Genomic DNA, 25,054 nt, shown 5'->3' on the forward strand with positions numbered 1-25,054 from the left:
AATGCTTACAGGTTATAATAACAATTAACATACATGCACAAGCAAAACAGTTTAAAATAAAGGGATTAAATTCAGTATAATTTACAGATAGGTAGTATTTTCTGCACCAAGGGAAATTGGCTTGAAGATGGACAGCTTATCAATGATGATTGATTTCTCAAAAGACTGAAAGTTTGTCCCTTCACAACACTGGTTTTTAAGCAAAATCAATTGGGGCGGCATTCACAGGGGCAGTGTGGATGCTGATGTGGAGGTGGATATGTACCTTGTGTGTCACCTAGGTTTTGTTCAAAACTATTTCGAAATTTTGACCAGTCTTAACTTTTCTCAGCTATACCCCGAACACATAATTCCCCCATAAATAAATCGGTCATAATCTCCTGCACATTTAAATACCAAACATGATGGAATTATAACAGTATAATATACCTTTCCCAAAGACATGTGACTACAGCTGTTCCCTGGTACCGCTAGTAGCTGCAATTCACAACCCTGGTGTGGTTTCTGCCCCTCAGTATGGAGTTGCACATGGATTTACCAAAATATGAAATGTGAAGGCATTTTCTTTGATGTTCATATTTCTATATACCTGCATAGAGAGCCTTTATGTGTTGCCTTTGTCTATATTAGATACAGCAAGTCATCACGGGGTATCCTTGTAGATCCACAAGCTGTCAATGGCTCCCACCTGTCTGTCCAAAGGAGGAGTCAAAAAACTCTCTTAGGTCAGGATGCAGCTCACCCCACGGGTCTTTGAAGCTGCTCAGCTTTCCCTGAAAGTGTTGCCGTTACATTTTAACATAGAGGTGGGCAGAAGTATCAGATAAGCACACACACCAGACCCTCTGACTTCACATTTTACACCTTAGTAGCTCAATTTATCAATGGATTCATTTGATATAACATATTTGCACTGCAGTTATGATTAGGCCTTATTCCTCCCAATTTTGTCATTGGTTAATCCTTATAGCTGTAATTCCTCTCTGTTCACTACAGTGGTGTAATCTCTTAATGAAGTAAGTAAAATGAAGGAGTCTGTATAATTTTATGGGTAATTGCATATTTGGGGTCAGTCACAAAACTGCTCTCTATCAGAGGTTTGTGTCTCTCTGTCAGTAATTAAAGATGGGGGTGGAGCCAGGTGCAGAGGTGGGGATTATGCTAAACCACCAGAAAATCGCTAGAAAGTCAGGATTCACCCTTTCCTCTATATGCTATAATCTACTTAACTCAACATCCTCCTCGCTCTCCCTACGCTCCTCATTCTCTCTCCTCCCACTTGGACCAATAACTTTAACAAACATCAAAAAATGACAAGACTTAATAATCGTACAAGACACAGCACTTAGTGATCGATAGTAACACACTAAGCCACCATCCAATGCTTTTTTCAATCTCCTGTCTCCTACTACTAACACCTGCAAACACAATCAAATAATATTAGGCAATAGGCAGACTTATAAAGTGCAGGTGAGCTAGAAATCCTACGATTTCTGTAGTTTTAAATCAACCAATGTGAACACAGCATTTTTTTTAAAACAAAATGCAGCATGTCATTAAAGTCACCAGCAATTTGGAGTGTTTTGGACAGGTTTGAATTCATCAGTGATTTCAGTTCTTAACCTCCAAATAGCTGAATCATATATCCAGTAGTTTGAAGACCAAAATTGCTGATTATTTTACGGAGATTACAAACATGCACTAAGTAACCATGAGAAAAACTTATCTGCTTCTATTTAATGAAAACACAATTCATTAAGCAAAGTAAAGTAAAAAAAAGAGTGACTTTGTACCTCGGCAAAACCACGTTGCAATGGAGGGGGGGAGGGGGGGGATTTATAATATGAGGACAGATTTATAATTGGGGTAGAGCATGTCCTAGATTAACTTTTAATGTCAGTGTAAAAAGCTATCAAGTATTTGTGTCCTACATGAAAAAAGAGTCAGTATTTTCCTTATGTGCAAAATAATAAACTCATTTACACCCCTTGCATTGCAACATGGTTTTGCCAAGGTTCAAAGTTACTCATTTGTTTGCTCTACTTTCCTCATTGAATCAGGTCCAATATTTGCAATTTATAAAATGTAGCAAATTGTAACCAAATATAATTCTAGCTGCACTGAAAATATAATTACATTATTTTCAAATTGGACATCTCCTAACCAATTATATTAGTATTGGAATCCTTGTGTATTTTTCTATAATCTTAGGAGGTGCTACACAGAAACCTAAATAGTGACTACATAAAAACAACAAAGAGAACTAGGTGAATTTATAGGGAGCATAAGGCCAAATAATTATTTACCTACTTTTCTTTGTTGTTTCTAATTTTTTAAACAAAGTAAACATATGTGGAACATAATCTCAGTATCTCTCATATTACAGTCCAGTTGGGCAATATAGCACTGCCCCGCTGGTCCACTATTTGCCATGTTGGACAAATAGCATAGACTTTTTCTAGTCCCGTTGAGCTAATTTAGTATTCCCGACCCAAAAATACATAATGAATACCAACAAAAGGCAACTAGATAAGTGTTTTTTTTAACTGGTCATCTTACACAGAATGCTTCAGCCTGAAGCAGGGCCAGGCTGGGACTAAAAATCAGCCCTGGCATTTAAAGTACAAAGGCCCACCTTAGGTCTAGCAGAAAAGAAACCGTGTGCCGCCACACAGCGGCGTCGCTGGGAAGGGCGTGACCACATTGTGCTGTGGGTGTGGCCAACATGGGGCATTGATACATACATTATAATAAAACAATACATTTATCACGCCCTCCCAGCCACATCACGCCATTCCCCAGACACATTAGGACACCCCCAGCCCACTGTACTTATCTATGCTTCTGGTGCTGCTGACATCCATCAGGGAGAGAACTTCCTGTAGAGTGAGCAGAGAAGCTCTTAGTCTCACGAGATTACCAAATCTTGTGAGATTTAGATCTCCTGGCTTACTCTTCATGCTGTGTCCTATCCAGGGACTGGCAGCAGCTATCCACTCCTTCCTGCTAAAAAGAGCTGGAATATCGCTCAGAGGGCACAGAGTATTTAAGAGAGGGGACCCCTATTATGTAACATGGTTATCATTTTAGACAAATGTTAGACAAATACACAGGCAATAATGTGTGCACTACTGTTAGTTGCACGCAGCTCTGCCTTCACAAGCAGAACAGTGTGAAGCGGGACATACCTCCCAACTGTCCTTGACTAAATCTCACTAAACGAGACAGCCACCCAAATTCGGAACTTCCCCACCGGATTCAGGTCAGTTGGCAGACTGTTCTGCTCTCTCCTGCCAGTTCTTGTCACTTACACCACCTGTGGCTGTTGTTGTCTTTAGCTGCTGCTTGTCTGGATCCTGGAATGTTGGTGGCTCTATTTGAAAAAAAATGGGTACATGGAATTTAGAAAACTCCAGTCAGCCCTGGTGTTTAATCAATACAACCCATGTTTTATAATTAGGCCTCCCTCCAGCCCCAACTTTAAAATACTAGTATTCACATTAAATAAATAAACATATTTCCCTCCCTCCAAACAACCCTAGAAATAAATTAAATAGCATTTACGTTTAATAAATATACCTATTTCCTGCAACCATCACTGCCATTAAATATTTTATATTCACATTTCATAAATAGATGTTTTTTTTCCCAAAGAGCCCCACTTTCAATTAATTGCCCCCAAACCACCCCAGAATTAAATTAAAGGTTGAATCACCCCTTCTTAAATTGATAGGCCCCAATATTAAATTAAATTGACCCACATCACATAGCAATAATAAAATAGCACCAATTAAATAATTAGCCCCCACCTAAAATCCACCATTAAATTAATAGCCTACCTCCCACATTATATTAACACTCCCCCCTTCTATCATGCCTGAGTACGTGCCCCCAATTGATATTAAGCCACCATAGAGCCCACAAATAATATTATGCCACACAGTAATGCCCCTAATTCATATTATGCCATACAGTTGTACCCCCAAATCATATTATGCCACAGAGTGAACATATTAACAGCACTAAATTATATTTGTATAAACTGTGAGTTTATATAAATATGCATTAGGAATAATTATGATTTATACAGAAGAGCATACCAACTGCAACACTGCAACATAGAAGTATATTAAAAGTCAGCTTGGAGCTCTATAACCTCATGGCTTGTGACTTCTTTAATGTCATAGTAAGTCCTCAGAGCTTTCTATGTGGTATCCTTCCCCCCCCCCCCCCCCTTCCCAACCCTGTTTTCTGTGTGGCATCCTCCTTTTCATCTTCTTTTCTCCTCTTGTTTTTGTTTACTTCTCCTGTCCGCTCCTCTGGCAGCTTGCAGGACCCGGGCAGATTTGAAAGTGCGCGCACATGTAGTCAGGTGGCTGGGGAGGAGCCAGCCACTAGGAAGCCTGTCACTGACAGGCTGTCAGTTGCGGTGCACTAACTGCACGGGACACGGCACATCTGACCATCGGCCCTCCTGGCATTTGCCAGAAGTGCCAAATGGCCAGTCCGGCCCTGTCTGTAGGTCTACAAAATCAAAACGTATGGTAAAGGTAGCCGATAGGGTTGCCAAACCAGATAGGTGCCTGCACAGCAGAAAATAAAGTTCAAATCAAATACCATGATGCAGCAGAAATTATAAGTGTTTGAAATACACAGGAAAAATATCTATTAATAAGTAAGTGTGGAATGGAAATAAGGTAGTATAATTATTCAATCAAATGTAAATGATGAATTCAATATTAAACATTTCATAAACTGTAATTGACAAATGTGTGTTTATTTAATAGTAAACAAACAGTAAGCTGAGTGAGCTGAACATTAATTGAATCCACAGAATGTGCAGACTACCAAAACACCACTAGCTCGGAATTGAAAAGAGAAAATACCCAAAACTTGCACCACCTTATAGGAATTGAATAGTAATAATAATACATATGTATGCATTTGTGTATATTTGATAACATATAATATTTGAAAATAAACAGATACTGACATACCGGTAATAGGTGTTAGTACCAGGAATTCATATATTGCTTTCGTATAGTACAATAATAATAATAATTGCACAGTACCAAATATATTTGGATACATTTTAAAAAATAAAATAAAATTAATTGGAAAAAAAATAATCAAAATAAATCTATCATGAAATGTAAAACCAACCTTAAAATAGATAAAGATAACATTTTATGTAGGGATAAATGTATCAAGCTGAGAGCTTTCCGGCGAGTTTGCAAAGTGGAGATGTTACCTATAGCAGCCAATCAGATTCTAGCTGTCATTTGTAGAATGTACTAAATAAATGATAGTTCACTCCATTATGGCACACTGCAGAATTACCTACTAAACCTTATTGACTATTTTATAAATTAATGTTTATGGCTTGTTTTCTTGATTTCTTTATTTCTATCTTTGACCACACATTTGAAAGTGAATCTACCAACTCCTAGGGGTATATTTACTAAACTGCGGGTTTGAAAAAGTGGTGATGTTGACTATAGCAATCAATCAGATTCTAGGTGTCATCTTGTAGAATGTACTAAATAAATGATAACTAGAATCTGATTGGGTGCTATAGGCAACATCTCCACTTTTTAAAACCCGCAGTTAGTAAATCTAGCCCCTAATCTCTTTGAATTAGTTTTTACTTATTGTGAACAATTTCAAAATCATTGTTACCTTTATATGGATTCATTTCGAGAACCATTCTCTTTGCTTTTATCTTTTACAAGTATTGTATTTTCTTTGTTTATTAACTTTGGAAAATTACTAACAACTATGCAGTATTTCCTACATATTCCATATTATACATTGAACTTTATAAGGCTGTGGATACATTTAGAATATACATTTGACAACCCCTCTGGGAGATCCCGAAGGGGAGGTCCAAGTGGAAAGTCCAGGGGCATTGAGACATGATTTGCATCATACCATACTGTGCAGGGTAATGCTGCATTTTGCATTATGCAGTGAGGCCCATGATTCACATCGAGTCACTTCATCAAGTAGGTTTATTATTAAATATACATGTTTATGAAAATAAAAGATCTTTGTTAAAACCACAGTAAAGGTTGCTGCCAGAGCTAATTACAAACACAGGAAATTTGTATGAATACATTCCATGCATCATTACCTGAACCTGCTCCGAAGGATTTCCTGATGCCATCATTTCTCATAATTGTTAATGTTATTGATGAGCTCATATTAAACATTTCAAACGTTATTGTACGAGTTGATAGGATGGGTTGGTCATACTGAAGCCCTTTGATGGAATAGATGCACCAGTGCGTCCAGTTTTGCAGAGCAGCGCAATAGATTTCATCTTGTGGAGCTAGATTATAGAAATGAGATAAAGGGTGGAGATTTTACGGGCTTTCCTTAATTTTCAGAGGAACTTCTGACCATTTCCACTGAGCAAAGCTACTTTATTTTTACACCTGCTCAGAGCTGGTTGAGATGCTTTGCATCCTATATTTTTAATGGAACATACCTTGCATTTTCCAATTGCACTCTAGCAAAGAAGCTCATTTTTAGGTGCAATACACAAAAAAATAAAAATGTATCAAATGTAATAAAGACAAACTCTAGACGTGTATTTATGGGGAATTTATAATCCCAGTTCTTTCTACATGTGAGACCCATTTCTACCATTTACGTGTCAGTACTGCGGACACAGCACTGACTGTACATTTGCAATGTGCTATCACCGCTTCTCTCTACATTTCAGAAGGCAAGTGAGCGGCAAGTTATTTACATATATTAGAGATGTGCGCTGACTCCGTATTCTGGTTATGGATGTGGTTTTGGTTCTAAAACGTCTTCGTGTTCTGGTTTTGTTACAGGTATTGCCCAGAAATCCTGAAAGGTTTTGGTTTTGGTTTTGGATCTGGATTTAATTAAAAATGGTGAAAAATAGGTAAAACTATGTGATTTTGAGCTATTTTTGCTCCTATATTACTAAGTATAGCATTAACATTCATTTACATTCAATTACAGTCTATTAGAAAGTGGAAGCATTTAGGAACAACAGCAGCTCAGCCATGAAATGGAAGACCACATAAAATCACAGAGCAGGGTCAACGACTGGCGCATGGTGTGTAAAAGTCACCAACGCTCTGCTGATTCCATAGCTGAAGAGTTCCAAACTTCCACTTGCATTAATGTAAACAAAACAGTGCTGTGGGAGCTTAATGGACTGGGTTTCCATGGATGAACAGCTGCATGCCTCAAGCATGCAGCTGCGCATGCCAGCCTCACATCATCATCATCATTATCATCTATTTATATAGTGCCACTGATTCCACAGCGCTGTACAGAGAACTCATTCACATCAGTCCCTGCCTCATTGGAGCTTACAGTCTAAATACCTTAACACATACACAGACAGACAGAGACTAGGGTCAATTTTAATAGCAGCCAATTAACCTACTAGTATGTTTTTGGAGTGTGGGAGGAAACCGGAGCACAGACACACTCCAACATCTTGTGGAAAGCCTTCCAAGAAATGTGAAAGCTGTTATCGCTGCAAAACGGGGACCAACTCCATATTAAAGTATATTTATTAGTATATTTATTTGAATACAATGTCATTTCAGTTCCTGTCTCCACCCCACTTCGTTATGTGCAGGTGGCTGCACCACTTCCAAACCTGGTAGGTTAGTCCAGATGTATACCAAACAGTTCCAAAAAGAATATGAAGTAGGAGCCTTAAATATATTCAAGATAATTCACAATATATGCGTGCCAGAAAAGGGAATATAGCAGACACTTCAACAACCGGTTTTGTTGGTTAGATGATCCCTCTGGATATCAGAGTCTTCTCATGGATAAACAGAAAAAATCACACAATAGTGTAATCAACTTTAGATATCTGGAACCCTCCACCAAAGCACTCCAATGCTAATTTGCGTACCAGAAAGAAAAAGATATATGAACTTATCTGTTGTCTTGATGTATCCTTATCCAGATGTGTCCAGAGTGAGACAGAGTTGCTCCTTGAAGTATGGATGTTTTCCAGAGATGCAATAACGATGGCACAGAGTTGCTGTATGTCCAGCCTTTTTCTGCATCAGTGACTTCCAGCTGCACATCTTCCAAGACTCTAAAAGGCCCATGTCACTATATATATATATATATATATATATATATATATATATATATATATATATATAAGTTAAAGTATGTAGTTAAAGTATCAAAGCTCTTCATTCTTCTGGTGTAGTATAAAAACATGCACAGATAGTAAAAAATAAAAGCTGTCGGCCACTAAAATTTTCTGTGTATAGCTATACAATATAATTTATTTATTATTTTGGGCAGAAATTGTATATGTCATCATATAGGTAATGGAATGTACTATTTGATAGGATAAGAGTAATTGGTGAAATGAAATGAAAAGTCATTTGTTTTTTCTCTGTTGTAGTTCCCATTGTACTATGCATGTTGCATTCTAGAATTCCCATTCACATGCCTCATATAGGGTTTTTTACTGGTTCAGTACAGTGGTCTGATATTTTCAAAATATGCTTTTTATTGTTCCCCCCCAATGCGAATTATTTAACTGTGCCTTTGCTTCCACAGCTGTGCAAGGCTTCACTGAGAAACCCTGAAAATATAAATTCCCATGCCAATACTGAAGTCACTTACATTTATACAGCTATTTGAGTTCTCAGTGTAAAAACGCCTGACCCCACCTGGTTTGCAAATCAGAATGGAGGGATCATAACCGCTTTGCTGTTAAGAGTTATACCCTTTTGCACAGAAGATGAAGGAGGGGTGAATTACACTACTCAACATTTTTTAATGATTCTCTGCATCTAGCATTTGAATGTTATGGATAGCGGCTGCTGACATAAACTTCCAGAACAGCTGACAGACGTCTTTGCCTAGAGCAGTTGCCTTTCCGTAGAGCTTGTTGCGCTCCTGGGTACTTGGATGCCCTCAGGTCTTAACTCTACGTAGTGGAAGCTTATGTGTAATACCGCAGCAGGTAGATAGGAGGCGGTAGCCAAGATAGGAGCAGATAGTCAGGAGTAGGCTGGGGTCAGGGGTCCGTAGCAGGCAGAGTGCTCAGGAACAGGTCAAGGGGTCAGGGCTGGCAGCGAACAAAAATATGCAAACAACAAAACCAAAGGTCAGGGCAATCAGAGTTGTAAAAGCGTCCTGGATGTTGCCCTGATGACGGCCAGGGCAGAGCTCCTAGAAGTGATGTCCTGGCTGTTGCTATGATACACACAAATAACAAAAGCGGTAATATGTATATCTGAAAAAGGAAGATAAGTGAAAATTTCAATGAATCTCTATAGAATAAAAATATTTTTATCGTATTTCTAATATACTTACAAAAAACTACAGAAACGCATAAAAACTGCAGAAACTCATATCAATCCAAATTAGCCATAATGTCATTGTTAATAAATGATACAATGTAAAGTCACTTTGCCTTAAGGAAATAGGATGTTGATGCTTTCTGTTTGTACAGTGTCTAATTGGTTTCTCTAAAAAGTAACCAGCAGTAGTTCCTCATTATTGCAAGCTCGAAGCTTCCTTGTTAGCGACGCTCCATTGTCAGAATGTTTCCCCTGTACATCACTTACACTACCCTGGTTGTCAGGGAAGATGTCTAGATTAGAAAGTCAAAAGTGAATTTTAAGTGACAATCTACAACCCATATTCTTATAGTTGTCCAATAGTTCATTCCCGATGGGCACGTAGTTGGCCTCTTTGCTGTTCCCTAAGAATCCAAGCACAGCAGCCTTGAAGGAGGACTAAGTATTAGACTCAGTTTCGGTCAATTTAGCGTTAAATTTTTAATCCGTAAGCAGTTTCCCTATTTGGGAGCCCGCAAATATGCCTTCTTTTAGCTTTGCTTCACTTAACATCGTAAACTGTTCCTTCAGATAAATGAAAGCCTGGCCTTTATTCAGAGCTTTCACACATTTTTCATTAGGCCCAACTTAATGTGAAGCACAGATAAAGCAAAAGCAAATAAAATGATTTTATGTGGCTCAAGCAATGGAGTATACTTGATATTTTTCTTTCCAGCAACATAGGACACTCTCTTTGGCCATTTCTTTGTGACATAGCCATTTTTGGTGTCTCTGCTGTCCCATAAACATAGAAAACAGTAGTACTTTGTGAATCCACCTTGTAAAGCTAACAGCAGTGCAACTATCTTTAAGCCACAACAAATATTCTATTCATGATCCTCATACTTGATTCCCTCCAACAACACAGCCATATTATCATAAGCTTCTTTCATGTCCACTGCATAGGCCAGAGTCACCGAATGGAGATTGTTCCCATTATGGAGTAACACTGTTTTCAGACTACTCTTTGAGGAATCAATAAACAGTCGCCACCCACTAGTATTGTGCTGAACACCAAACTCAATCATTAAACCATTAACACATTTATGAAGGGAGTCTTGCTGAGCCCTTTCTGTGATTAAATACTTTACTTTTCAAATTTAAATGTTTCAAAATATCTCAAAAACTTAAGTGATATCAAATTTCTGAAGGTATATTTGGATTCTACACTCAAAATAACATGGAAATTGATAAATATCACGTCAGATGTAGAATAACTGGGATAAATGAAAATAAATAATTTTTATGTTTTGTAGTTCAGTATTCCCAGGTTCACAGAAGTAACATTGAAGCATAGGCCATGTATTTCCAGGAACCCCAATTTCCTCTAAACACTGTTGATTAGTAAACTGCTTAGATGTCGTGAACGAATGTTGTAGAACCTTAATGAATGAAAATCAAATCAAAGTGGAAGAGCTTATTTCCAAAATCTGCATCATCACAACAAAAACACATCCCTTAAGATAGCCAATGACTAACCTTGTCACTGCACAAAGTATGCACTAAAATTGTTCATGTAAAGAGGCCTTATCATATTTTGCAAGGTCAGTTTCACCAGGAATAACTTTTTCGTTTTGTACCTTATCTAAAGTCTAGTAAATAAATATATATATATATATATATATATATATATATATATATATATATATATATATATATATATATATATATATATATATATACCGTATATATTTCTGTATGTATATAATATGTGTTGAAACTATTTTGTTTTTATTATTCTTACCTCAACTACTTGAGTGAAATAATTGCAAACCTATTATGTGCACTAGTAATTTTATTCTGAAAATTTTTGCTTCTATGCTGTCACCTTAAAATTAACGGCAATGTACCCTAATGACCGTAAATCTTACAACAGTGGCATTGAAAAATGATTGGTTGCATAAGCAGTAATTTTGTGTTTTTTTTTTTTTTTTTAATAATTCCCTTTCCGTTTGTTACTACAATTTGATATATACCTAGGTAGATGCAAAAGCTTGTAACTGAAATCAATTCCATTACCCAATAAAGAGAATTTCATTATTTCATTTTTTCCTACTTCTATCAAAAGCTTACTTGGTTGGCAACTAAAATATAATTTTGAAGTTTCAATTGGAATTGCAGACATTATATTTTTATGCAACCAATATTAATGTTGGTGATCTGATTTAATAGCATGAATTGTGCAATAATGGCAGTTACAGTGTTTTAAAACTATCTTATTGTATATAATATGGTTTATAAATATAGTTTATTTTGCCCAAAGTATTATAAATATTAACAATATGTTTCAAATTATTTTTTTTATTTAGGAACGTCTGTTAATGAGTCTTTTACCTAGAAATGTTGCCATGGAAATGAAGGAAGATTTTCTGAAGCCACCTGAGAGAATTTTCCATAAGATTTACATTCAAAGACATGACAATGTTAGGTAAGATTGACATTTAAGCATAAAACATTTTTATGTAGAAATTGTGATTGTGACATGTAGTGACATTTGTATTTAAACATATAACAAAAGTGATACAGAGTATCATAAAAAGTGTTTCCTGGGTTTGTGTGTGCGTGTGTGTGTGTCTCTCTATTAGATTTTATTTATAATGTGTCACAAATGGTCTGTCTGCAGTGCTGTACATAGGAGGATGACCAGAGTAGACACTTATTGTCATACAAGTGTGTGTGTGTGTATATGCAGTGCTTGGGAGGAAGCTTCAATAGCTGGGCGTGTGCTGTGGGTGGTGCGACTGATGGCAGCAAGTGGCCAGTGTACAGTTAGGGGACTAACTGTATAGCTAGTATTAAGAAGCTGTATGAGCCAGTCCTGACAAGGCTGACTATAACAGCAAAGTGATTCAGCAAAGCTGAGTGAGGAGAATTTCTTTAGCATGCTTTTCCAAATATGTATATATTCACAACCACACACACACATACGCTCTCCGGCATACTTGCCAACTTTTTCTCGTTGACTTCAGGGAGATCCCGGGGAGGTGGGCGTGCGGGGACGGGGCTTGATGAATAGTATAATTTTGGCCCCGCTCCGCCACTTATCTATTGCGGAGCGAGAGCAGGGAGGTTGTCCTGCTCTCCCGGGAGCCCGGGGGGAGGGGGGGGGGTCTCCCAGAAATGTGGGAGTCTCCCAGACATGCAGTCTCTAGAGACTGAAGTGTCTTTTACATTTCTATCTCCATTACTGAAGTCATGTTGTCTAACCTGTCAGTCTTTGATTAAATCTTGGTCTGCATGAAAATGGCCACCTCCATAGGCATCAATACTTTCTGAACTGTGTCATCATGCCACAGGTGGCGAAGCCAACCACGTCTTGTACTGGCTCAGCATCAGGGAGAATGCCAGACTCTTCAGGGAGTGAGGGAGATCACCCCTATTTCAGGGAGTCTCCCTGACATTCAGAATTGGCAAGCATGCTCTCCGGCTTCTGTTGTTTTTATAAATATATATATATATATATATATATATATATATTGGAAAAAATATCAGAAGCCGGAGAGCATACTTGCCAACTCTCCCTGAATGTCAGAGAGACTCCCTGAAATACATGTATATATACACGCTTATAGTTTAATATTGCAAACAACATACATCACACGATATTTGATATAAACACTGTGTACAATTACAGATAATAAATTAGGCTTATCTGTAGTGGTATCTTTGATCACTTTCCTCTTTCAACCTGCGTGGGTTAAATTTCATACCAGGATCACCACAAATGGTTAAAAAACAAATAGAATATTGATACACCACCCAAGGTGGCCACACATGGGGAGGATCTTCTAAAAAAGAAATACTTTAAAAATGATTTATTGCACAAATGAATTAAAAACCCTTAAAAACTTTAAGGCTTATTACATTTGTTCGGTCTGGACCCAAAATGCTGTTCCAGGAAGGATGATCTGTGGACCACTATTGATGATCAGATAAGCGATAACTTTTAAACTTTTTAAAGGTTAGTAATCCACTTGTGCAATACATTTACTACATACACACACACATGTATATATATATATATATATATATATATATATATATATATATATATATATATATATATAAAATGATATTATATTAGAAATATGCGCTAGCCCCTGTGTTTTCATTTTGGATGTGGGTTTGGTTCTAAAATCTCTTCATCTTTTGATTTTGTTACAGGTTTTGGACTTAATAAAAAATTTTTTTAAAAATTGGCAAAATGATGTGATTTAGGGCTGTTTTTGCTCCTATATTACTATTTATAACATTAACATGTATTTACAGTCTATTTTTTAATGATCTCTTCACAACTGTTCAAATTTTTACAAATTCTAACCAAAATCTGCAGCAAGCTGGCTGGCTAAAATTAGTGACAGAGTAACAGCAAAAATACATAGTAGTTTACTAAAAGACACCATTACCATTTCTGCTTGATTTTCTTTTAATTCCATGTCTCACATTATATGTCGCCGTTTAGGTCTTACACCTACACCTGCCTAGCAGGTGTGTATTTATTAACTAGAAGTGCAATGACGGGCTTCCTGTATAACAAGCGGTTTGGTTTCATATTTTCCTGGACATATGTTTTGCCTCATTTTCACATACGATTTTGCCAAGAAGAATCGAGTCAATTTCTATCTACACATAACTCCAAATCTCGGATCTGTCGGATTTCACAAAATTTGAACGGCTCATCTCTCTCTCTCTCTCTCTCTTTCTCTCTCTCTCTCTCTCTCTCTCTCTCTCTCTATATATATATATATACAAGTTAACCCGTGCATGATACTCATGCATTTTTTTGTAAAATAATGTCAGTATACCAAATTTCAGGTCATTCTGATGAGCCCTTTCTGAGAAAATAGTTTTTTCCACAGACACACACACACTAACACACGCCGCTACACATGCAGGGGCGGATCTAGAAAATGTTTGTTCCCCCGGGTGGATGTTAGGGTGGGGCAGCTCTATTCATAGAATGTAAATTAAGGGAAATGTGAATTTAAAAATACAGCTCTGAACGAAATTCTGCAGAAGCAAAAGCATGAAACTACCAACTTTCCAAGTACCACAATTTTTTTTTTTTTATAGTTACTTAATGCCTTCACTCTTTTTACAACTAATTTTGAGTTGTTAAGTGAATAGATAATGTTGTCATAGCTATGAAGCACTGTTGTAGCTAGAACATGCAGGTCTGCCCTGGAAGATGGACAATTGATTTATTATATCGTACTAGCAATATTTGATTTGCTATTGTGGCTGGTAATAAAATTGCCCTGCTAATTTACTTTTTTGATTGAGGTTCATGCTCAGAGGAGAGCATTTACCTTCACTTCACAGTTTGTTTCAGACCGCACGGTGGCTCATGCCGTCCTTGCAATTAACATATGTTCAAATTATTGCTAAATGATCTTCAGGATAAAAAAACATTTTTTTTGTTTAGCTGTAGACTCTGGTTGAATATGTCTTATACCAAATTACATAAGTTAAGTAGTATGAATCTTTACCACACATGGTAAGTTTTAACAAAACATGAAACTATTTATACATATATATCCAGAAGACATGTAGGAGTTATAATATGTACCACACTTACCTCATATTGCAAATCATCATGTAATGTGCCTGCATCTGGTTTATTTGGCACTTAACCTGAGGGTAGATATTCAATTACTTTCATAGTATAACTAAATAATTAACATCAGCTCTTATATTGCAACAGATGGTGAACAGATGGGTAGCTTTGCAACCCCAGCCTTCTTACTTGACTCATACAGTTTGTTACATATTAATTGGCATTGCCGTTTGCCTTGCTAGTAATATTTTCATATTGATGTCATATTACAGTATATGGTTTTAACTTTTGCTAAAAACCATATACTAGGTAAACCTTCTAAGCTGCTATTTGTGCCATTAGAGTTAAGTCATATGTTAAGTTTGGTAGCTATAAAAGTTTATATGTGTTTTATAAAATTGCAAAAACTTTTTACTACAGAAAAGTGTAATAATTTTTGTATTTAATGTTATATGTAACAAAACTAAGACAGGGTTAACCCCCTTTTATCTCTGAATATCATGTTGTCATTGTTACCAAAATCACAAGGTAATCCAGAGGTTTTGTGCTAGTATACTGATGGAGGACCACTCTTAGAGGAAACCAGCTTGATTGAGCACTAGTTGCTCAGTTTGTCAATTGCATGTTCATGTTAAACCCCATCCACTATCATTTAAGTAAAACAATGCTTAAGCTATAGAATAGTAAAACAGACTTCACTTAGCTGCTGTTATTGCCATCTTCTAACTTCCCCTATTCTTGTACCAGTATTATTATTGTTATATTTATTATCATAGATTGGTAAGGTGCCATAGTGCTCCACAATACACAAAACAGGCCATATATAAAGCAGGGACATGTAAGGTAGATAAAATAAATGCAAACATGAAAGCAAAGGGTCAGTAGGGCCCTGCTCATGAGAGTGCTTAAATTCTAAGTGAAACAGGGCACAGCTAGAACAAAAGGAGCAGCTATGGCTCAGAGTGGAGATTACCACAGTTTTGAAGGTGCATTAGTGTGAGTAACATCAGTATGGTTAAGCTTAAATAAAGAGAGCGTCTAAAGATTTAAAGTTTGTGGGAAAGCCTGATTGGGCATGGTAGGGAATTCCATAAGTGGTTATCAGCATGGGAAAAGTCTTGTAGGTGGGAGGGAAAGGTGGTTACCAGAGACGAGGTGAGGTGCAGGTCAGAGTTATATCTGAGAGAGCAAGAGTATTTTGAAGAGATGTTGAGGGCTTTGTAGCATAGGGTGAGTAATTTGGATTGTATTCTTGAAAACACAGGGAGCCAGTGAAATGATTTACATATGTGCAGCAGTGAGAGAGGAGGATCAGTATTGCAGCAGCATTTAAGATGGATTGAACTGGGGATACACAGGTGAGGGAACAACCAGACTAGCAGGAGGTTGCAGTATTCAAGACGGGAGATGTGGATAAGAGTTTTGAAACCATGTTGTGTAAGAGAAGTGCATATTCTGGTAATGTTTCTAAGGTGGAGTTGGCAGGACAGAGAGTGAGAGTTTATGTGAGGGAAAAAAGCAGAGGGTAGAGTCAAGTGTGACTCCAAGACAGCAAGCTTGGGAGACTGAGAAAATTGTTATGTTTTTTTGACAGGGAAGGAAACTTGAGGGTAGTTGGTGACTTTTGGACATGTTGAACTTTAGGTAACATTGGGACATCCATGTGGAGATAGCAGAAAGTCAATTGGTTACACAAGACAGTGCAGAAAGGGAGTGGTCAAGGGAAGAGATATAGATTTGGGTGTTGTCAGTGTAGAGGTGGTGCTGGAAGCTGAAGGAGCAAATCAGTTCCCCAAGGGAAGAGGTTTATAGTGAGAAATGTAAAGGGCCAATATCAGAGGCTTGTGAGACCCAAACAGATAGTGGGAGTGGAAGGGAGGATGTGCCAGAGGTAAAAACACTAAAGTAGCTGTTTGATAGGTGGGAAGCAAACTAAGAAAGAGCTGTGTCACAAAGGCCAATGGAGTGAAGTGTGTTTGAGAAGAGGGTAATCAACAGTGTGAAAAGCAACAGAGAGATCCAGGACAATAAGTATGGAGAAATGACCTTTAGAATTGGCTGTAAGTAGATCATTGATCACTTTTGTGAGGCCAGTTTCAATGAAATGTCGATTGCAGAGAGTCAAGGATGGAATGAGAGGAGAGCAAGTGAGACAGGTGGTTGTACACCAGTGTCTCAAAAAGTTCTGAGGCAAAACGAAGGATAAAAATAGGACGATAGTTGGAGAAAGAAGCTGTATCGACAGATTTTTTTTTAGAATTGGTGAGCTGAGTGCATGTTTAAAGGAGGATGGAAATATGCCAGTATAGAGAGACAGGTTAAAGAAGTGAGCTAGAGATGGGCATGCAGTGTGGGAGAGGAAGCTGAGAAGTTGGGAGGAAAAAGGATCAAGGGGTCAGGATTTAGACTGAAACAATGAGATGAATGTTGACACTACATTTTCAATTACTGGGGAGAATGCATTGAGGGTGGATTGGGGAGTGTAGGAAAAAGTGAGTAGTGTGGGTGGAATGTGTGGAATTTGGCATGAGGAAATATATTGTCAGATGGCATCTATTTTGTCTTTGAAGTAGGGGCCAAAATCCCTGAGGAAGTTTAGCTAGGCACAAAACTGAGTTTAAAGTGGCAAAGAGGTAATGTAATTTAGAATTAGAGATTTGAATTATATTTGTTTAGCAATTAAAAGTGTTGTGTGGTGAAAGGATGAATTTATAGTGAAGGAAATAGAGATAGGAACAAGATTTCATCCAGTGGCACTTTTTTCTAGTAGTTGGTCTCTTTAGTGTGTCATTGTTGGGGTTTGGATTGACAGAGATTGTATGTGATGGGCGGAGATGAATTGTCTAGGGCTGAAGTGAGTGTTTTGTTGTTGAAAGAAGCAGGCTGATTAGGTCAGGACAGTGCAGTCATAGGAGAAAGTACTTGTTTTTGTGAAAATGAAAAGTGGATTCAGTCAAGAATACTTATGTGTATGTGTGGATTATGCTAGAGGTGGGTAGAACATGAAGCAAGGTGACACTGAAGGAAAGGAGGTTGTGGCCAGAGAGTGGGAATGCAAAGCTGGAGAAACTAGAGATGGAGCTTTACAGGTCATCACAGTTGATGGGAGAGGAAGTCCACTGGGAGAGACCAAAATAGGAAGTAAGTGAAAGAAGTATCGTGGCAACAGAGATGATCAATGGGTTATCAATGGGAATTTTGGAAGATCAAAGGATATGAAGTAAATGAGCCATACAGCAAAGTTGTCAAGAAAATGGGAAAATGGACCTGGGGCAGTTAATGACAGCAATGCAGAGTTGGAGAGGAGAAAATAGTGTGGACTTCTAAGGAAGGGAAAGAGAGGGAGAGTTCAGAGTGTATGACTCTTAAAGTGCAGCTTGAAAACAGTAGAATGCCTAGCTTGTCTGTTTCTGAGCCTAGGAGTGTAGCTGAGGGAGAGTGCTTCAAGGGATGTAGAGTCCAGGATGCTGACATTTGGATGCAGAGGGTCCAGCAGCCAAACAGAGATGGCAACAGCAATCACAATTTAGCTCACTGGGTAGCTCAACAGCTGAACAGATAGTAAAACAGCAATTACATTTGAGTTCTGATGGTTCAACATCTTAGCAGAGATGGTAGTTCAGTAAATCCTAAATCAGTTTTGTTTTTGGTGTGAAGTCAATCCTCAGCGCTACTGTGACATTTTTCAATAGCATTCAGGAACATCAAATGCTTTATTTTGTGAGAATAAGGAAAAGGGAGAGCTTGGGGACAGAGCTGAGCTAATGTGCAGCTTACGCTAACTGCCATCTGAATGCCACCAAGGTATTCATCTTAGAGATCAGTGATTTCTGTGCAAGTATCTGCCTCTCCTTTGTTCACATGAGGAACGCACATGTCTTTAGGAAGTCAACATAAAATGCTGAATCAAGAGAAAAAGTGGGGTAGAATTTGCATAAAGTATGTAATTTATATTTTCTCTATTTATGAAAGCAAAATCAGGAGAACACTAGGAACAATCATACTGACTTCATAAATATCAAAATGTAATATTGTGAGATTATTTCTGATGCTTTAAGTTATCTACTCTAATAAGCACAGAACAGATAGGCATTGCATTAGTAACCAGAACAATGTAAATGATTTTGTTATATGTATGGCTCCCATGTGTTCAAGTTTTCAAAAAGCAGACTTGATTTTTGTGGAAAATTTAGAACATTGCATTCTTATTTTCCTTGAATTTAAATTCTTGAAGCACCCAATTTAATAGAATCTGTTCAAGTAGCTTCCTATATTTAATTTTCAAAGTTGTATCTTTCAAAATTATGGGAGTCCTGGTATTGGTTAAATGTAGAATAACTATAACTAAAAACTAGCAAAAAAACTAGATGAAGTCTAAGTTTCTAGATAAAAAAATCACAGGCAAAATATTTTTTTGTTGTTATTGTTCTGTCTTTTGCTTCATCACTCTGTGGAATGCCATTTCATACTATGTGTGTAAATTTTCATTTATCACTGTATTGGAGCAGAGTCTGGTACGTAACAGTGTCCTCATCTCCGCTTAAAGGTGGACTCCTAACAACAACAAAACATATTTCTTATTATAGGTTTAAAAAGGTAAGGAGTACTGAAATGAGAGGCATTGACTCAGGTGCATTCTTTGGGTCCATACTCCATCCAATCGAGCAGAAATTGTAAAACGCCTTTGGCTAGTCAAGAATCCAGGATTTATTTGATCTTATATTCCTCTGTCCTTATACAGAAATGGAGTAGAACTGGAGAAAGAAAACTGGTTAATGAGCAATGGTTTCAGCAGAGAAATGTGAAATAAATCCTATATATCCTGAAGACCAGCAGATTAACAGCTTCCAGAATATTGAATGGTCTGATGAAACGGGGAGCTCACTTCATGCTAGGAACCCAGAGAAAACAAATTTAAATTTTCATTGACTTGAGCCCAGATGTTAGAAAATTCTCAGAAGAGAAGTCAACCAAAGTAACTTCAGAAGACGGAACAAACAACAGACTAAGAAGATGCGGATGAAAACCATATAAAATAAAGAAAGAATGCTGGGAGAAGAGGCTTCAAATTCAAGAATTAAGGGGTGAGACATATCTGGTTGATGTGAACTGAGGAAAACGCTTCCTTTAATTGATTAAAGACATGAGATGCCTCAGGCAGACAATTCTTTGGTTTAGCAGATGACCTGGTTAAGGCCATGATGAGAACATTAGCTTTTAATAAACTGGTGGTAATAATTGAAAAATCACAGAAAGCATTTGATTGCTTTGAGTATAGTAGGCTGAGGCCAGACCCTAGTTGATATGATCTTATCAGGATCCATTTGAAGACCAGAACCAGAAACCAAATAGCCAGGAAAATGAAGTTGTATTTATAAATAATACATTCATTTTACATCAGAACGAACATAAATTATATTTTATTATAAAATAAAATAAAAACTGCTAACAATATAATAAATAAAAAAAGTATTTCAAATATAATCCATTTTTTATTTCATAAATTATTTTACATAAAGTAACTAATTAACTCTGCAATGCATACAATTCATTTTGAAAATAAATCTTAAATGCATACAATGGTTCTGTGATAGCTACTGAGACACATATGTCATTTTTAAATCAAAGACTATGCTGTCTCGGTCATCACTATCATCCGGCATTTATACTGCTCGGTAGCAGGTGTAAAAGATACAGCTGAAAACAAGCGTACTCACAAGAAACACAAGAGTTAAATTTGATGCATCTGCGTTAAGACGTCCTTACTGTGCACAGTCTAGGTTAGTCTGCACCGCTCCCCCCATCCACCTCAAGTTTTAAGTAAAGGTCAGGTACATTGTGGATATAAATTATTTGCAATTGCACTCATTGGCATAATGTCCTTTTTGGGTATGCACAGTGTGTAATCATACAAGATATGCTATGCAAAAGGATGTAAGGACTTGGTCCTCGATAACAATTTTTTTGTGGCTCTGACTGCCCTGATAGAAAGTCAAGATATCATCCAAGTATAAGATGAACAAACCAGTATAGTATGTTACAAAAAATTTCAGTAACAAAACTCTATAAGACAGTGGGGGTTTAAAGAATTCAAAAGGCATTACTAAACATTAATAATGCCCATCCCTGGTGTTAAAGGCCATTTTGCACTACAGTTTTCAAGAACCCAGAGACAGGTGTGTGCCAGAGACATTGATGGTAACACACAGGACCCCAGGATATAACCTTGGAGGAATGTCAGTCAATAACTGGAGAATAAAGACACCCAAGGAAGGCCCAAAATGAAATAATTGTCATGGCAATAACAAGAAACAAAATATATTCTTTGATAACGCTCCCACTTGAAGAGTTTGAGGAATGATTCTAAGGAGTATGGTACCACCGGAAATTTTCCTACCATTGATGGACGTGATAAAATCTGGTTGATCCAGATCCTGAGTTGGAATTCCATATTTATAGATCTAGGAAATAGCACTGAAGTTCCCAGAATGCATGTCTGGTAGAGAACAAAATGTAACTGCCTGGACCATAAACAGTAACTGGAGTGATACAATTCTGATTGAGGTCATTAGAAGGAGAAGAGTCAGATGAACCCAGCATGGCCTCTCCTATACAACCAAGGCTTTGTCCTTTCCCAATCTCTTGTGACATTCTGCAGTCAGGTGATCAGGTGCAGCACAATATAGACAGAGACTATTTTAAAACCTCCTTTCCCATTTCTTAGGATATAAACGAGTATGTCCAAGCTACATGAGCTTCTCAGGAAACACTGCAGGTGCCTGAAGCAGTGGCCAATTTGATAGCAGTTTGACGAGAACCATCCTTCTATTGGATTACTCTCTTCTGCACTATGTAATTAGATTATCCAAGGAAGATGAGAGCACCTGGAATGTGGCCATTAAAGCATCATTATGCATTGAAGCTCGGATGCTTGGGTTCAGAATTCAACTATGTATTGCCCTACACTCCGAGATTCCAGATGGAGTCACAGAATGATGAAGGCAGCAGAGGATATCTGGCTCGGCTTGTTAGATTCCCTAAGAGAAAGAGAGAGAAAGAGAGAGAGAGAGAGAGAGAGAGAGAGAGAGACAGTGGAATCTATAGCCAGATTATTCTGTCATGAACTGGGTCAGGAAATGGTGGAATCTTAGTGTCAAAAAAGATTACTGCTTGCAGAATAGGAGAAAGCTTGGGCTTCACTGTAGGGAGTCTGCAAGTCGTGGCCCTCAGAACAGCCTCTTGGTTTGAAAAGCTGGTATTTGCTGGCTGGAAGGCAAAGGAAGTGTGGAATCCATAAAGATGTTTTTAACGCGTACTGTACATACAGGCCTTATTACTTAAACCACACAAAACAAATGTAAATTGCATTTTTCTAAAAACGCATGTAAATCAAGCATGTTCATATTCAACAAGGAGCAGATCTGAAGAACTATCAATTAATGTCATCAGTTAATAATATAGTAATTTATGACAAAACATTGAAATATAAAGACACATTTTTTTCTTTTAATCCCCCCCCTTATAAAATGCATTTGGTATGATGTTATTAATGTCTACTGTACATAAAATATATTTTTACAGTTGCTCCTGATTACAAACACATGTTCTAGCATGCATACGCGACCGTCATTACTAGTAATTGGCACTTACACCTGACCTATAGCTGGTGCAAATGATACAACAGAAAAACACGTACCTTTGAGATGCCCGAAGCTTCAATGGTGGGATGCTGCTGCATACAGTACATTGACTCCGTGTATACACTCAGTCCCATTTCCATTCTGCCCCTGAAATCGTAGACTGTCGCAATGGTCCTTTGCACTTAAAGATTAATTGGAAGTTGCTGCATTTATTGGCATTTAAAGAAAATGGAAGTTGCTCAAATCAATTTATAGGCTACATCAGGTGCATGAAAGGGTGGGGTTATCCTTAAAGGAACAAACACAGACAAATACCCCCAGCACACTGCTATAGCCAGCAACAGATCTGCTATTTCTACTGTAGATAAAAATACAAAAGTCTTAGTTGCACACATTTGCAAATGTATGTTGAAGCCACCCACCACTCCACGGTGCTTTTGCTAATAGGGTGGTCCTACTCTAAACAATGAGAGTCCCATATATTTGGGCCATACATATGTGTTTTTAAATTGAGAGCTAACTTACCAAAGAGGTACCCCAGAAGCCTCCAAATAGCAATCCAATGTCAGCACTCCCCCTTTAGCTACTGACATCAACATGCCTCTCAGACAAATAAAGAAAATGGAAGTTGCTCAAATCAATTTATAGGCTACATTACTGGCATTTAGTCCGATTCTGGACATGCGCAGAGCGAATTTTACGCAAAATACACCATATGTCAGCATTTGCGTTCCTTAATGAATCGACTGCAATGCCTTTTTATATTGTATCTTACCTAAATGCTAATGTTCTGTGATAGCTAGTGGCACACAAATGTGTAGCATTTAAAACAATGACTTTGCTGTTGTCAGTCATCACTACCATTCCTCACTTACACCTGCCCTGTAGCTGGTGCAAACCAAGGTGAAACCAAGCATACTTATGAGTAACCCAGGACTACATCAGAACACCCTTGAAATGCCCTATATTAGTCCCCCCCCCTCCCCCTTTTAAATCATAGGCAGTTGTAAGTATAATTTACATGAATTGCATGCGGTTTGGTTCTTTGGTATAAGGTTTGTTTCTGAGCATGTGCTAGATACACTATGTAAATTGACATGCGCCAGAACATGAATCAGGCCCATAGCGTCTGCACACATTTTTCACAAGTCCATTAAGGGGACTTTAAAGCCTTGCCCCTTATAGGGAACATATAAAGCTTAAGAATACAGTAGTGGAGGGTATACGTTCTGGCAACATTGCATCCATAGGGTGTAAATAAAGCTATTGAGTTTAATGATGGGGCTTACTGAGCTTGAACTTGAGTCTCAAAAACCCAAAGGCTAAATATAGTATTAATGACACTACATTGGAAACTACTGAGGAGGAAAGGGATCTATGGGTGACTATTTTAGGTGACTTAAAGGCAGGTAAGCAATGTAACAAATCAATGAGGAAGGTGAATCAGATGCTTATTTGCATAGGGAGATAAATCAGTAGTAGAAAGAAAGGAGTAATAATGCCACTGTATAGGTCATTGGTACGGCCTCATCTAGAATACTGTATTCAATTCTGGAGTCATTATCTCCAAAAGGATATTAATACATTAGACAATGTACAAAAAAGGGCAACTAAAATGTTGCCTACAGCACAAAACTAAGAGCCTGATTCATTAAGGAAAGTTAAGCAAAAAATTGAGTACGTTTTCTTTCGTAAGTGTTCTGGACAAAACCATGCTACAATGCAAGGGGTGCAAATTAGTTAATTATGTTGTGAATAAGTAAAATACTGGCTGTTTTTGCATGTAGCACACAAATACTTGATAGCTTATTTGCACACTGAAATTTAAAGTTGATCTAGGGAAAAAAGCCAGTATATTCCTTATATGCAAAATAATAAACTAACGTGCACCCCTTGCATTGTACCATGTTTTGTCCAGGAGAAAACTTAAGTAAAAAATGAGTACTTTCCTTAGTGAATCAGGCTCTAAAAGATCGTAATATGTATAGTTTGGAGCAGAGAAGAGAAAGGGGGGACATGATAGAAACTTTCAAATATATCAAGGGTTTGAACAAGATACAGGAGGGAAACATTCTTCAAAGAAAGAGAAGTATTAGAACACGAGGACATGCACTGTAACTGGAGGGAAGTAGGTTCAGAGGAAATTTGAGGAAAAACTACTTCACAGAAAGAGTTGTGGATACGTGGAAGAGCCATCCATAAAAAGTGGTAGAGGCTAATACAGTAGACAATTTGAAACATTTATGGGAGACATAAGAATATCCTTATAAAGAATAAAGGATCAAATAGGGTTTAAGGTTAATATAGGTTAATAAAACAATAGACAGACTAGATGGGCCAAGTGGTTCTTATCTGACATCAAAATCTATGTTTCTGTGTTTCTATGTTACTGACTGAGTTGGTATTAGTAATTCCTATGACATTTTGTATTTTTTATTTTACAGATATCCCTTATTTATTGATTCTTTATTATAATATATAATATCCTA

The 25,054-nt window shown here is 37.5% G+C and overlaps 1 protein-coding gene across 1 annotated transcript in view; it reads left to right on the forward strand.

The window, feature by feature from the left end:
• ADCY1 (adenylate cyclase 1) overlaps nucleotides 1–25,054 on the forward strand; it is a 255,805-nt gene that overhangs the window by 96,226 nt on the left and 134,525 nt on the right. Inside the window, exon 3 of the mRNA XM_075212665.1 lies at nucleotides 11,678–11,796. Coding sequence (XP_075068766.1) covers nucleotides 11,678–11,796 — 119 coding nt within the window. The remainder of the gene's footprint in view (nucleotides 1–11,677; nucleotides 11,797–25,054) is intronic.

The sequence above is a fragment of the Mixophyes fleayi genome, chromosome 5 (assembly GCF_038048845.1).
Source record: "Mixophyes fleayi isolate aMixFle1 chromosome 5, aMixFle1.hap1, whole genome shotgun sequence".
Classification (NCBI taxonomy): domain Eukaryota; kingdom Metazoa; phylum Chordata; class Amphibia; order Anura; family Limnodynastidae; genus Mixophyes; species Mixophyes fleayi.